At 42.0% G+C, this 15099-nt stretch overlaps 1 protein-coding gene across 4 annotated transcripts in view; it reads right to left on the bottom strand.

Annotated features, from left to right (window-relative positions):
• Positions 1-2335: 2335 nt before the first annotated feature.
• Positions 2336-15099, bottom strand: part of LOC110498012 (runt-related transcription factor 3) — an 84773-nt gene continuing 72009 nt past the window's right edge. For all 4 annotated transcript variants that reach the window (XM_036954937.2, XM_036954936.2, XM_090211400.1 and 1 more), the window contains one exon: positions 2336-5757. In XM_036954937.2, coding sequence (XP_036810832.1) covers positions 5249-5757 — 509 coding nt within the window. In that variant the 3' untranslated portion in view covers positions 2336-5248. The remainder of the gene's footprint in view (positions 5758-15099) is intronic.

Below are 15099 nucleotides of genomic sequence, written 5' to 3'. Positions count from 1 at the left end.
TCCAAAAAAAGAGAAACAACATTTCTCCCTACTTTTCCCAGTTTATATCTATTTATAAATAGTGTTTCTCTTCTCTAACTGAGAAACAGTCTTGTTTGTGTTGTATTACTGTCAACTAGCTGATGAGCTGATGATGAGCTGATGATGAGTTTGAACAGAGTGGAAAAAGGAGATGTGGAAAAAACGTAAATACTGCAAAGGCAGGATGAAACCATGTACTACAAGGTCATGTCGGTTTTACGAAACATATGAATGTAATGTCTATATTAACTGATGTTCCCAATGGCTTAGATTGTTTTTGTGCACGCCTGCATTTTGTTGTTTGCGTACCGGTGTGTTTGATTGCTTACTGAAGAATACATCTCCCACTCTCCTCATACTGTAAGACCATTCATCAAGCCATCTTCGACTTCCATCACATCCATTAAACTTTGAGTGTGTTTCCCGTCTTCCCGGAGAGCTACAGTTTTAGGAAGAGGGCAGCAAAAAAAACTCTTCTTGTATGTCTACGACAAAGCCAAACCCAGATGGGAGTTCCTCTGGTCCCCACATGTGAAGCACAGAGTCAATCTCACAGAGTGTGTGAATACAGCTGGAAAATTCCCCAGAGCTCTGGCTAATTGAAAGCTTATCGTCTTCTCTTTGTATTTTCTGAGCCGTGGGGGAGCGGTGTGGAAGGACACTGGCTCTGTGATGAGACTAAAGGAAATGGATGGTAATGTTTAAGACAGCACAGATCTGTCATACACTGTGAAGTGGAGCTCAGGTTCTCTGTGTGAGAATCCAACCGGTGTGAGATCTGTCAGCGGGGATTCTGAGTGTGTGTGTGTAGAGATGCTTTGAGTGTTCTGAGTTAATTGAATGCAGTGTGTCTCATGCCTGCGTGTGTGCGTCCTGAGGCTTTGTTGCCTTGCCAAGACTGACCCCACAGAAGGCCCGATGCTGAGACTCATGAAGGAGAGAATAGAAGAGGAGAAGAAAGGAGATGAGAGGGTAGGTGGGCAGGAGAGGAAAGAGGTAAAAAGGAATAGAGAGAAAGTAGCATAGGAGGGAGGGAGAAAGGAACGATGGAGTGGGGGAAGCAACAAACCTTTTCATGGAATCTCAACAGGTGGGATTAGTTTAAGAGTGAGGGATTGTGGGTATTGTATTTCAGGTTAACCACTGAACTCATTTGATATCAGACCACCCTACGAGAGAGAGATCTCAAGTGTTTAATCCTGTGGGCAGACCTCAAATGAGCTAAATAGATGCCATCAGCAATGCATAAATTAACACCCAATATTACAGTGGAAAACAATGCTGACATTCCTAATTTTTGCTCTTTTGTTTTTTAACAAGTGACAACTTGCTGATGTGTTTTGCGCGGAGGATGCCAGGGTGGTATCGGATTCCTGGGACGTGCTCTATTTATGCCTTGGGTACAGCCGTGTTGACAGATGTGGCGTTTTGCGAGGCACTGAGAAGTGTGGGTAATTTGCCATTGAGTGGCATACTGATGGGAGACTGGGGGATAATGAAGAGGGAAGGCTTGGGTAACCACCACTTAGAGAGAGAGAGATATAGAGAGATATATAGAGATTGTAGGGACATGGTACACAGTCTATGGTATTTACGGCTCTGAGCCTAAGAGAGTATTGGATGAGAATGGAATTTGCTGGAACGGAATAAATTGGAATGGAGTGGGTTTGATTGAACATTTGTTCCCTTATACTGTACCCATTAGTCTGCTGAGGTGATCCTGTTTGTATTTCTAGAGGTGAATTATAGCATGTGCCTACTTGTTTACATTCTTCACTTTCAATACCTTCTCTCTTGCTAATCATAGAGGTATTTACAATTGAGACTTTTCAATATTGAATGTCAGAATTGCAGTTAATGCCTAAACTTAACACTTATATGTATATGACCTTCTGCCTGCCCCTGGACCCAGCTACCTGCCTCCTCCTGTGGTCTTTTACAATTAAACACCTGCTGCGCCCTGCGTTTGAAACCAGCTCTCTGTCTCCCCTCATGTTCAATACACTAACCTTTAAAAATGCAGAGCTAATGCCTAGACTTAACCTTAAACACTTTGAAATTTGACGTTTGGAACAACTTAGAAATGTGGCGTTTGAGAAACTATTCTGATGTGAGACTGTGAGAGCTTTTTGTGAAGGATGTGGGCGGAAATATTTTTGAGACCCGTAATATATAGCTCAATGGATCTATAATGCTATAGAGTTTTATTACTTGTGTTGACATAGCCTAGATTTTCTCCTCATTAAGGGGAACTGATATACATGCATCATTTTGTCATATTATAATTGGAATACAAACGATCCTGAGAAAAATCTGAAATTGATGTTTTTTAATTAAAATGATTAAAAACTACACTATCTGCACACTTTACAAGCACTTAATACAGAGTCTTTAAGGATATTACATGGATGAAAATTAAATTAACATAGCTTCAGACATACATGCTTTGAGCAAAATGAATTAACATTATGGTAAAACAAAATGGAGAGGTTGTTTAAAATAAACATTAAACAAAACAAAAGCTTTGTGCTTTTCTATCCAACATAAAATAAAATGTAATTCTACAATTTAACCTCCCTGTTTTGCAAATGCCTCATGATATACACACCTCTTTCTTAAGAGTTATGGACATTTTATCAACAGATAATGGAAACCAACCGAGACATTTTGTGTAAAACAACAAATCCAAACCCCTTAATGTAACAATATTACAGGCCTTTCTTTGGTTTTGATATAACCATATGATATCAGGTACATCTTTGATTTCTCATAGCTGCATGAATTTTGCCCAATCTAAAGTTAGGCCTTCAAACCCAAAGGGATGGGTAGGAACACAGTGATTATAAGAACATGCTATTCTTTCCCTCTACTCCCCAAGAGTTAGGAATGCATCTTTATATAATTGATTGTCTTAAACAAAAATAAGGCATAAGGTAGTAGATTTGTCAATAGAGTTAGCTTAACTTTTTTTCTGAGCTACAAATGCTAGCAATATTTTTTGTTTTTTAATGTATGCGCTCAAAGATTGGGGGTCGCTAAACCAACTCTAATTGGTATAATATCTGCTCTTAAGAAGCCACAACAACTCTCCTCCTCCTTTTCACCAAAACACCTCAATTTCTTAACATGGCACACCTGACACAATTAATTAAGTGGCTCAGCACAGCTCATACAAAAAAAGTTGCTCTGTCCTGACATCTGAATCCTGTGCAGTGCCCTGAGCTGCAGGCACTAATGATCAATAAATTACAATAGGAAGGAGAGAAAACATGGTCAGAAAGGCTTCAAAGGACTCACAGCTCATGCAGAACAAAGGGACCTGTGCACAACAAGGGCTTGTTTTTAGTTAGGATTGCCCTTGGTGTTGGTAAGAGGATCCCACTTTGAACCCCCTCTATCTTCATCCCTACCCTCTGTGTCCCCCTGGGGTGGGAAAGGCCATTGGGTCTGTGAGAATGTGCACAATCACACCTGTAGCACAGAAAGTGTGTGTGTGTGTGTGTGTGTGTGTGTGTGTGTGTGTGTGTGTGTGTGTGTGTGTGTGCTTACGTGTGAAAATCAGCCCACTCCATCTCTACTGTTTAGTTAGCCACTTCAGACATGCCAATGTGGTTTGAGATTAAGCCAATCATAGTCTGAGGTTTCAGTGATAAACAAAGAAACAAGATCTGCATAGCCACATAATGTGGGTTGTGTGTCTTAAGTATTTATTTTCTTCTTTAAAAGAGTGGAAAAATGTGAACTCAAGGAGGCTGGGGGTTGGTGATTGGGCGACTGTTTAAGGGGGGATCTTGTAAATAAAGTGATTGTTGGATTTAATGTTGGGATCTGTGCTTCTAATGGTTGAATATCATGAATGTTTTTAGTGCATCGAAGCTACATTGAAATACAAAATAACATTAAAAGTTTAGTTTTTTTCATAATTTAGAAGAAATATATTACACAAATTCAAATTTTATATTAAACAACAAATAAACAAAATATTTATATAAAAAAGATAAGGTAGAGAGAAATGCTAAATGTTTTTGGGCATAAGTGAACATTTTCTCAAATTTGGCTCAAATAAATATAAAAAAGGTCAACTGTATTATCTAGTTCAGACATACTACACTAGAACAGTTTGCAGACACAATGAAGAAATATATAGGCCTACCATGAGTAAAAATAAAGAAAACAGTCCAAGAAACTAAAAAGACAGGAATCCATAAAATTCCTGCTTCAAAAAACCACTTCTCTGCTAAAGTCCTGGACAGTCCTCAGAATATCAGCTATTGTTCTGCTACATAGATGATCAATACATTAACGACTTTACAGGGGAGTTTCACTCAAATACATAATGTTGTTCATTTTGAATAAGCATTGCTTACTGTACCTCCAAGGACTGATCCATCCTAGTATAGATAATAAATGCAATTTTCAAGCAATGCATAACTACTTTGAGACGATGGATTGTTCTTGATGATCTTTCATGGACTGATGGATGAATCTCCAAACCGCTCACAAAATAAAAGCTTCAGGATCAATTGACATGTATACATTAGCAATACAGCCACAAGTCATCTAGGGCAGTTTCTGAGTCATGTGAAGCAAACATCCTGTTTGACTTCTGTTTTCACATAACAGTCAAAGGCCGTTGAGGCAGTACAGTCACTGTTCTGGATGTTTAGCTCGTAACGCCAAGAAAGGTATCCCTTATCTGAGGGATAAGGATAGTTTTGGTCTCGTTGGCTGATCAGCCACAATAGCACTTGCATTTTTACCGTTCATCAGCTGCATAGAATGAATGGATGTGAAAGTTTTGCCTTTTCATACTCTATGGTATGCATGTTGTACCTGTTTTTCAGAAGAACCCGATACAGTATATTACTATGGCTTATTTGTTCTAACACGATAACATCTATTTGCAGTTATTTTGCAGTTCTTACTCATCAATTGAAAATAATGAGATTTGTATGGCTTTCAGAGTCTCAGAGAATAGTCCCTGTCACAGTGCAGGGTGTACCCATGGCCTTCATAAAGGCCACCTCTGGCCATGGCATTCTGACAGACATTGAATGTCTTTGGTCAACTAGGAAAAGGGTACGAAGCGAGTGCGGGATAAATAAAAGACAAACATGCAACATTTATTTTTGGGGGAAGGATTCATCTTTTTTTGTTTCATATAACTTCTTGACTTTTGCTTTCTCTCTCTCTTCTCTGTCCTACATATCCTCTAGTTGTCTAACAGTCAGTAGGGCCTCCAGACAGATTCGTCCATGCGTCCAGACCCGCTCATGGTCGTAGGGGAGTTGCTGTGGCTTCCATCCGCCTCCACCCCCTCGCTCTGGTTGCTCAGGCCCTGGATTATCAGGCTGTTGCCAACTCCAGAGGCTGAGGCCCCCGAGCAGGGCAGCAGGCGGCTGGGGGAGCGCTCACCCCCGGTCCCACCTGGGCCCACCATGGAGAACTGGTAGGAGCCGGACCCGGTGCCGTAGTACAGGTGGTAGGGGGAGGAATTGGACTGGAAGTGGCTTCCCTGGTTCTGGTTGCCTGGGTAGGGCGGGGGCAGGTAGGTGTGGTAGCGGGAGGAGGCAGACATTCCCGTCACACTGAGGCCTCCGATGCCCGTGCTGGAGGGGTTGGCTGAGTAGGTGAAGGCTCCTGGGTAGTGCATACGTGGGTCTGAGAAACGGGGGTCAGTCAGCGGGGACAGAGAGGGGAAGGAGGTCCTCTGGGGGAAGAGATCAGCGGTGGGACCTGAGAGAGGGAGAGAGAAACAACACATTTGGTTTAGAGACTCCTGGTGCACATAGATGTCATACATGACCTGCCCATGAAAATGTTTCAGAGTCAAAGTGAGATAGGGAGAGTCAGAATTCATTCCACTGACAGGAAGCTGTAGTAAAGTACCACGTCCCCAACTGACAGTGTAGATCTACAACCCTACAAACACTATCTAGTTAGAAGTAATGAACTGACAGTAACAGGTCAGTAACAGTCATGAAGCTGTGATAGCACATCAGCAAATAAATCTGTGAAGTTATGAGAGAGTCCTCAACCTCAGAATACTCCCAGTCCTCCTACACAACCATTCCAGCTAAACCAGAGGAACCTACAGTAACATCATTCTCTGTTATTTCAAATAATTAAAAGGAGCTAACACTGAGAGCTTGTTGTGCATTGTGGGCTGTTGTGTAATTCTACATAAATCACACTGAAGAGAGGGAACAGGAAACTACAGAGATAACCGTCACATTCAGACACAAATAGGGGGAGGGAGGGAGGGAGAGAGCAGCCCGGTCTCATAGACTAGATGTTACATAGTATATGTAAATCCAAGACATTCAAATGAGTGTAATATGTTACGTTTGGTATGGTTACATAAGACAGAAGATTACTTAAGTCAAAAATGAAAGGAGGGTGATTGGTCGGGCTGGATGCGTAAGCGTATAACGCGAACATCTAGCAACCCATAGGTTGCATGTTCGAATCTCGTCATGGACAACTTTAGCTAATTAGCAACTTTGCAACTACTTACTACTTTTTAGCTACTTTGCAACTACTTAGCATGTTAGCTAACCCTTGCCCTAACATTAACCATTGAACCTAACTCCTAACTTTAACGCTTTAACCTAACTTCTAACTCTAATCTTAACTCTAACCTTAACCCTAGCTAACGTTAGCCACCTAGCTAATGTTAGCATTAGCCACCTAGCTAAAACTAGCCACAACAAATTGGAATTCGTATCATATCATACGTATTGCTAATTCGTAATATATTGTACGAATTGTAATTCTTAACATATCATACGAATTGCAATTTATAACATATCATACTAAATGGAGGATGGACATCCAGAAATTAATACATACCAGGGGTTGGAACTGGTTCAGGAAACCGAAAAGCATAAAGTAACAAAGATTTTCAAGTAACAGAAACAGAACCTGGAACATACTGTTCCATACTGTTCCAGAAGAGAACAGTTATTTTAAAAGCATGGGAAACGGTTAATAATGTTCTTTTAAGTTCCAGTTTTTTTTTCTAGTTCCACAACAAAGCACAAAAAAGTGCCTATGCATTGTCTTCACTCTGTCACTCAGAAACTTGTTCCAGTGTCTCTCTGCAAGCTAAAAATATTTGCCTGTGTGTGTGCGTGTTTAGGCTACCTCTCCTCCCCCCTCCGAAGCATAGGCTTTTTTAATTAGCTAGAAAATAATGGATTAACTCTTTCAATGCTAGTTAAGGAGGCCTAGTTATCACGTTTCAAGTTGGATTTATTAACTACAAAAAGGTTAGATGTGTTTTAATTCTGCTACCGCTCTACACACACACAACTTGTTAGCTAGCTAGCTCAAAGGACATTCAAAGTACCCCCATAGAAACCACTCCTCCTAGGTATAATTATGTGGACCTAATTCAGATAATGCATGTCATAACAAGATGCCCAGTGCTTCAAGCCTCCTCCTCAACTCTCTCTCGCTCTCTACCCACCCGCAAAATTTCAGTTGCATGTTGTGCCATAGGCTACACTGTCCATCACCGTGTAAACAACTAGCCTACTCTATCCGTACTGATTGGTGAAGTAATTCAATGAGCTAAATGTAAAAAAAAGGTTGATTTCACAGGTTCAAAAAGAAACAGAAAGATGCGATATAAACCGGGAACTTTTTTGGGGGTTCGAACCGGTTCAGAACTTTATTTGGCTGGTTGGAACAGTGGAACCAAACAAAAACAAATTGTCATTCTGTTCAGAATGCAATGATTGGAAAATTATGTAGGTTCCAACCTATGATATGGAGTGTCTCGGATTTATGTACAGAATAATATGAAATGCTCTGAGACCAAGTTGGTGAAAAAGAGTGGTAGAGAGAGAGAAAGAGAAAGAAAGAGAAAGAGAGAGAGAGTCAGAGAGAGAATGTGTGTGTTCTATGTATTTGTGTATTTTGTAAAAGTAACCAAACCGGATCAATGTCACAGACCAGTCAGTGCTAAACTATCCTGAAGTGTAGTCGCATAGGTAACACATTACACAAAAGCCAGCTGTTTTGAGTCAAATTTCCACGCATTCCCTAATTTATTCAACTGACAGAGGAAATTCAGATCATGCTCAAGTGTTTGACGCTGCAGTTTTCCTCGCTGGGATTTGGAGCAGCTCCTGTCACCAGTTTATTTCCTTAAGCACAACACCATACTGCCCCACAAAAACCAAGGCATGACTGCAGGGTTAGGCTGATCTGGCAGTTCTTTCCAAACACAACATGAGCTGTGTGTGTATATGTGTCTCAGTCTTCTCATTCATCTGCTGCCACCTACTGTACTGTAGTATCTGGGTTTGATAGGCGCATACAAGGACAGATGAGGACATGACTGCACACACCATGCATTTAATGTATGCACCTAGGCCTTCAGCTAGTCTACCTGTTGAATCAGACATAGTTAACCCATAAAGGACCCACTGGGCACAGATGTCAGTCAAACGTCTAGTTTTGATTTACAGTTGGTTGAGTTGTCAACGTGAAATCAACAAAAAATATCGCCATGTCATTGGATTTAGGTTAAAAGTTGGATGAAAAAAACATGAAATTCCCTTATGTTGATGACTTTTTTTGCAAATCCACATCACATAGATTTTGGGGGGTTGAAATGATGTGGAAACAACATTGACTCAACCAGTTTATGCCCAGTGGGGCTCCACTTACAATTACCAATATTGACAATAGTGACAGCATCAGCTGATTAATGTGACAGACAAACATTTGATTAGTTTTTTTTGTGTGATGTAGGCTTCCATAAACCAATAAACGGCAGTTTAATATCGCTCTCTTGATCAGTTTAATTTCTCTTTGGCAGGCAGTCAAGAATGAAGGTTTGCTCAGGGTGCGGCAGTCAATCACCTATTGGAGGCCAACGGGAGTAGGCCAATGGGAGCCATAGAACACCTGATAACTGTCACTCATCTCTGAGTACTGTCTGACTGGTTTGTTGTTACTGTAGCCAGGGTTTTGGAATAAGAAATATGTTTTATAATCAGAATTCTGAGACTTTTATTATAGTGTCACCATTTAGACTTTATGTCAGGGACTTTTATTCTGACAATACCTTTCCCCATGCTCACCTGCGCGGGGGATTCACCTGAGTCAATTATGTGCTACAGCTACTACAGCTACTACAGCTACTATTCGAATTAAACTATATAGAAAGGAACGTCATTGTAACTCGATTCTTTAGCAATGGGCCCTCACAGAAAGTGATAGATAATTAAGTCAATAAATTAGGGTTACATTACTACCTAAAACAGTTATAGTTGGCCAAGATTTTACAAGACGGGCGCAATTTGCATTGTAGCCTAATAGCATCCTGCCAAAGCTATGTTTCATTAAGTAGGCCAACTGTCGTTACTGTAAACTGCAAGGATTGAAAAATATGATTGTTTGCCTATACTTTTTATAATCTTAAATTTGTCATGCAGCAATTAATAATGAACCCCACGGAAACCAGACACGTGGCCTTCGGTTAACGAGGCATGCAACATGCAGGTGTGCCAGTTATTGTGAAGTGCCGTAAGTCTCCCCATCTTGCTATCTTGCAACTATATACAGTAAGTCATCCCTTCAATTCTCTATATGCAATTGCACACGGTTTAGTGCAGTGGAGGCTGCTGAGGGGAGGACGGCTCATAATAATGGCTTTCATCAAGCAAATGGAACGGCATCAAACCATGTGTTTGATGTAGCTGATACCATTCCACTAATTCCGCTCCAGCCATTAGCACAAGCCCGTCCACCCCAATTAAGGTGCCACCAACCTCCTGTAGTTTAGTGGCATACATTTTATCTAGATGAACTGTACATAGGCTAATGGGCTGCATAATGTTCTGTCTATTTGTAGCTGATTTTTTGTACATAAGCAGTAGTGGCAGTTTGATACTGGGTAAGGTGGGAATGTAGGTATGCAATGTATGCTCTAGAATTTGTTTGACTTTGACTTCCTTGTCCTGAGCTTCAGTGGCTTAAAAGAGACATTGTGAATACAACAGGTGTGACGCAGTTACTTGCCAACCACACACACACACACACACACACACACACACACACACACACACACACACACACACACACACACACACACACACACACACACACACACACACACACACACACACACACACACACACACACACACACACACACACACACACACACACACACACACACACACACACACAGTCTGATTCCACTTGATTTGGTGTTGATGGGTTCAGTGTAAAATGTGGATTTGGATGGCATAGAAACTACACAGTACAAGTCAAAAGTTTGGACAAACCAACTCATTTGAAAATAGTACAAATAAAGAAAAACCCTTGAATGAGTAGGTTTGTCCCAACTTTTGACTGGTACTGTATATACAGGGTTGGAGTCATTAAAACTTGTTTTTCAACCACTCCACAAATGTATTTTTAACAAACTATAGTTTTGGCAAGTCGGTTAGGACATCTACTTTGTGCATGACACAAGTCATTTTTCCAACAATTGTTTACAGACAGATTATTTAATTTATAATTCACTGTATCTCAATTCCAGTGGGTCAGAAGTTTACGTACACGAAGTTGACTGTGCCTTTAAACAGCTTGGAATATTCCAGAAAATTATGTCATGGCTTTAGAAGCTTCTGATAGGCTAGTTGACATCATTTGAGTCAATTGGAGGTGTACCTGTGGATGTATTTCAAGGCCTACCTTCAAACCCAGTGACTCTTTGCTTGACATCATGGGAAAATCAAAAGAAATCAGCCAAGACCTCAGAAAAACATTTGTTGACCTCCACAAGTCTGGTTCATCATTGGGAGCAATTTCCAAATGCCTGAAGGTACCATGATAAGCTGTACAAACAATAGTACACAAGTATAAACACCATGGGACCACGCAGCCTCATACTGCTCAAAGGAGACGCGTTCTGTCTCCTAGAGATGAACGTACTTTGGTGTCGAAAAGTGCAAATCAATCCCAGAACAACAGTAAAGGCCCTTGTGAAGATGCTGGAGGAAACAGGTACAAAAGTATCTATATCCACAGTAAAATTAGTCCTATATCGACATAACCTGAAAGGCTACTCAGCAAGGAAGAAGCCACTGCTCCAAAACTGCCATAACAAAGCCAGGCTATGGTTTGCAACTGCACATGGGGACAAAGATTGTACTTGTTGGAGAAATGTCCTCTGGTCTGATGAAACAAACATAGAACTGTTTGGCCATAATGACCATCGTTATGTTTGGAGGAAAAAGGGGGAGGCTTGTAAGCCGAAGAACATCATCCCAACCGTGAAGCACGGGGGTGGCAGCATCATGTTGTGGGGGTGCTTGCTGCAGGAGGGACTGGTGCACTTCACAAAATAGATGGCATCATAAGGGGGGAAAATTATGTGGATATATTGAAGCAACATCTCAAGACATCAGTCAGGAAGTTAAAGCTTGGTCGCAAATGGGTCTTCCAAATGGACAATGACCCAAAGTATACTTTCAAAATTGTGGCAAAATGGCTTAAGGACAACAAAGTCAAGGTAATGGAGTGGCCATCACAAAGCCCTGACCGTAGTCCTATAGAAAGTTTGTGGGCAGAACTGAAAAAGCGTGTGCGAGCAAGGAGGCCTACAAACCTGACTTAGTTACACCAGCTCTGTCAGGAGGAATGGGCCAAAATTCACATAACTTATTGTGGGAAGCTTGTGGAAGGCTTCCCGAAACGTTTGACCCAAGTTAATCAATTGAAAGGCAATGCTACCAAATACTAATTGAGAGTATGTTAACTTCTTACCCACTGGTAATGTGATGAAAGAAATAAAAGCTGAAATAAATAATTCTCTCTACTATTATTCTGACATTTCACGTTCTTAAAATAAAGTGGTGATCCTAACTGACCTAAGACAGGGAATTTTTTACAAGGATTACATGTCAGGAATTGTGAAAAACTGAGTTGAAATGTATTTGGCTAAGGTGCATGTAAACTTCCAACTTCAACTGTATATATAGTGCATTCGGAAAGTATTCAGACCCCTTCCATTTTGCCATTTTTTAAAAACGTTAAAGCTATATTCTAAAATTGATTAAATTAAAAATGTTCCTCATCAATCTACACACAATACCCCATAATGACAAAGGGAAAATAGAAATACCTTATTAAAATATGTTTTCAAACCCTTTGCTATGAGACTTGAAATTGAGCTCAGGTGCATCCTGTTTCCATTGATCATCCTTGAGATGTTTCTAAAATACAACTTTAATGGAGTCCACCTGTGGTAAATTCAATGGACATGATTCAATGGACATGATTTGGAAAGGCACACACATGTGGTCATAAGGTCCTGCAGTTGACAGTGCATGTCAGAGCAAAAACCAAGCCATGAGTTCGAAGGAATTTTCCGTAGAGCTCTGAGACAGGATTGTGTCGAGGAAGGGTACCAAAACATGTCTGCAGCATTGAAGGTCCCCAATAACACAGTGGCCTCCATCTTTCTTAAATGGAAGAATTTTGGAACCATCAAGACTCTTCCTAGAGCTGGCCGCCCGGCCAAACTGAGCAATTGGGGGAGAAGGGCCTTGGTCAGGGAGATGACCAAGAACCCGATGGTCACTCTGACGGAGCTCCAGAGTTCCTCTGTGGAGATGGGAGAACCTTCCAGGAGGACAACCATCTCTGCAGCACTTTAGCCAATTATGCCTTTATGGTAGAGTGGCCAGACAGAAGACACTCATCAGTAAAAGGCACATGACAGCCCGCTTGGAGTTTGCCAAAAGGCACCTAAAGACTCTGAGACCATGAGAAGCAAGATTCTCTGGTCTGATGAAACCAAGATTGAACTCTTTGGCCAGAATGCCAAGGATCACATCTGGAGGCAGCAAGCCTACGGTAAAGAATGGTGGTGGCAGCATGATGTTGTGGGGATGTTTTTCTGCAGCAGGGACTGGGAGATTAGTCAGGATCGAGGGAAAGATGAACGGAGGAAAGTACAGAGAGATCCTTGATGAAAACTTTCTCCAGAGCACTCAGGAACTCAGACTGGGGCAAAGGTTAACCTTCCAACAGGACACCAACCCTAAGCACACAGCCAAGACAATGCAGGAGTGGCTTCGAGTTTCCTTGAGTGGCCCATCCAGAGCCCGGACTTGAACCTGATTGAACATCTCTGGAGAGACAGCGACATTTCCCATCCAACCTGACAGAGCTTGAGAGGACGTGCAGAGAAGAATACAGGTATGCCTAGATTGTAGCGTCATACCCAAGAAGACTTGAGGCTGTAATCGGTGCTTCAACAAAGTACAGAGTAAATGGTCTGAATACTTATGGAAATGTGATATTTTTTATTTTTAGTACATTTGCAAAAAATTATAACCTGTTTTTGCTTTGTCATTCTGGGGTATTGTGTGAAGATTGATTTGGGGGAAAAAAACTATTGAATCAATTTTAGAATACTGCTGTAACGTAACAAAATGTGGAAAAAGTCAAGGGGTCTGAAAACCTTCCGAATCCACTGTATGTAAAGTATATTTTTAATATATCTTCCTTTATAATTTCCCCATAGACAACAACACTTAGGCTTCTACTTCCAGCTTACACATACTGTACACATTTTACTGACACAGTATATTTTACAATAGTTCTCTTTTGTTTGTTTTTAGTCCCATCCTTCAGCTACCTTCAACCTCTCCCAAGACATTCTGTATTTGTGAAACAGCAAGCGCTTGCACGCCACAGCCCTGAGGGGGTAGGATGCTGAACTTGCGTGCCACAGTCTTGTTGAAATGTCTTTCCCCTACGTCTGGAGAACTGGGTATATTTTCAGCAACAAAAAAAATCTGTTCCTTTGTAATTTCCACGGCTTCTGCTTCATTTTTTACAGGGACACGTTTATTTTCTGCAGTTGAAATTCTCTTATTTTCCGGATAAGGGGGGTGCATGAGGAGGGTTAGGGGTCTGTTTCTTTTTCCAGAGTCTAGCAGGCCCCGGAGTCGGGCCCCATATCTGATTTCACGCAAGGAAAATCCAAACCTTCAGCTGCTGTCGATTCGGGAGAAGTGGAGTCAGCCCCCCCTGTCTCTCTCTCTCTGTCTCTTCCTGCTGAATATATGCTTTAGGGTAGAGCTGGGATTTGTGGCACGGGGACTTGATGGCTCTGGTGGCTGTGGCCCACCCCACACATGATCTCTATTTAATTGTCGCCAGTTGAATCGTGTTGACTAAATTGTGGCGGGGACAGGCTCCTGTATTTCGTCAGGGGAAACTCAACTGGACACTTATCAAAACACCTTAATGGGGTTGTGTTGTGTCACAACCTTGGCGGTCAGCCAGCCAGAGAGCACCCACCACAACCGTTCCCCTCTCAGCAGTTCAGCGGCTCCCCCTAGAGGAGTGGGTTAGATAAATAACGCCATACTCACAAACATAACCACAGTTTTGCAATCTTCTTTTTCTATTCACCCTGTTTGCTACCCTGATCCACACACAGCCACCTCCTCCTCTCTCTGCCAGCTAGGTATAGACCTAGGCCCTAGGCTCTGCCGCAGGACTGGGGAGGAGGAGTGGTGGATCTATGGCACAGGGTCCTGACGGGGCCTAGCTGGTAGCAGGGGCCCACCCAACACATGATCTCCATTAGGCTCAGCTGAAACGTGTTGACTAAATTGCAGGGACATGAGAGGGGATGAACCCCAGAGGGCTGGCTGGCGCGGCCCACCGTCTGTGATGTTCCCACTCTAAAAGTGGTGGCTTGGAATCAAGTTTTTTTTAAGAGAACACAGTGTTCTAGTGCGTTCCTCCCTTTCCCTCACTCCCTTGCTTGTGTGCGTGCTCCCATATTGAGTTCTGCCACACAGCAGGGCGGGGGAAATCTCTCTCTCTCTCTCTCTCTCTCTCTCTCTCTCTCTCTCTCTCTCTCTCTCTCTCTCTCTCTCTCTCTCTCTCTCTCTCTCTCTCTCTCTCTCTCTCTCTCTCTCTCTCTCTCTCTCTCTCTCTCTCTCTCTCTCTCTCTCTCTCTCTCTCTCTCTCTCTCTCTCTCTCTCTCTCTCTCTCTCTCTCTCTCTCTCTCTCTCTCTCTCTCTCTCTCTCT

The sequence above is a fragment of the Oncorhynchus mykiss genome, chromosome 19 (genome assembly GCF_057628025.1).
Source record: "Oncorhynchus mykiss isolate SJ-2025 chromosome 19, ASM5762802v1, whole genome shotgun sequence".
Taxonomy (NCBI): domain Eukaryota; kingdom Metazoa; phylum Chordata; class Actinopteri; order Salmoniformes; family Salmonidae; genus Oncorhynchus; species Oncorhynchus mykiss.
This window is presented reverse-complemented; position numbering and strand designations above follow the sequence as displayed.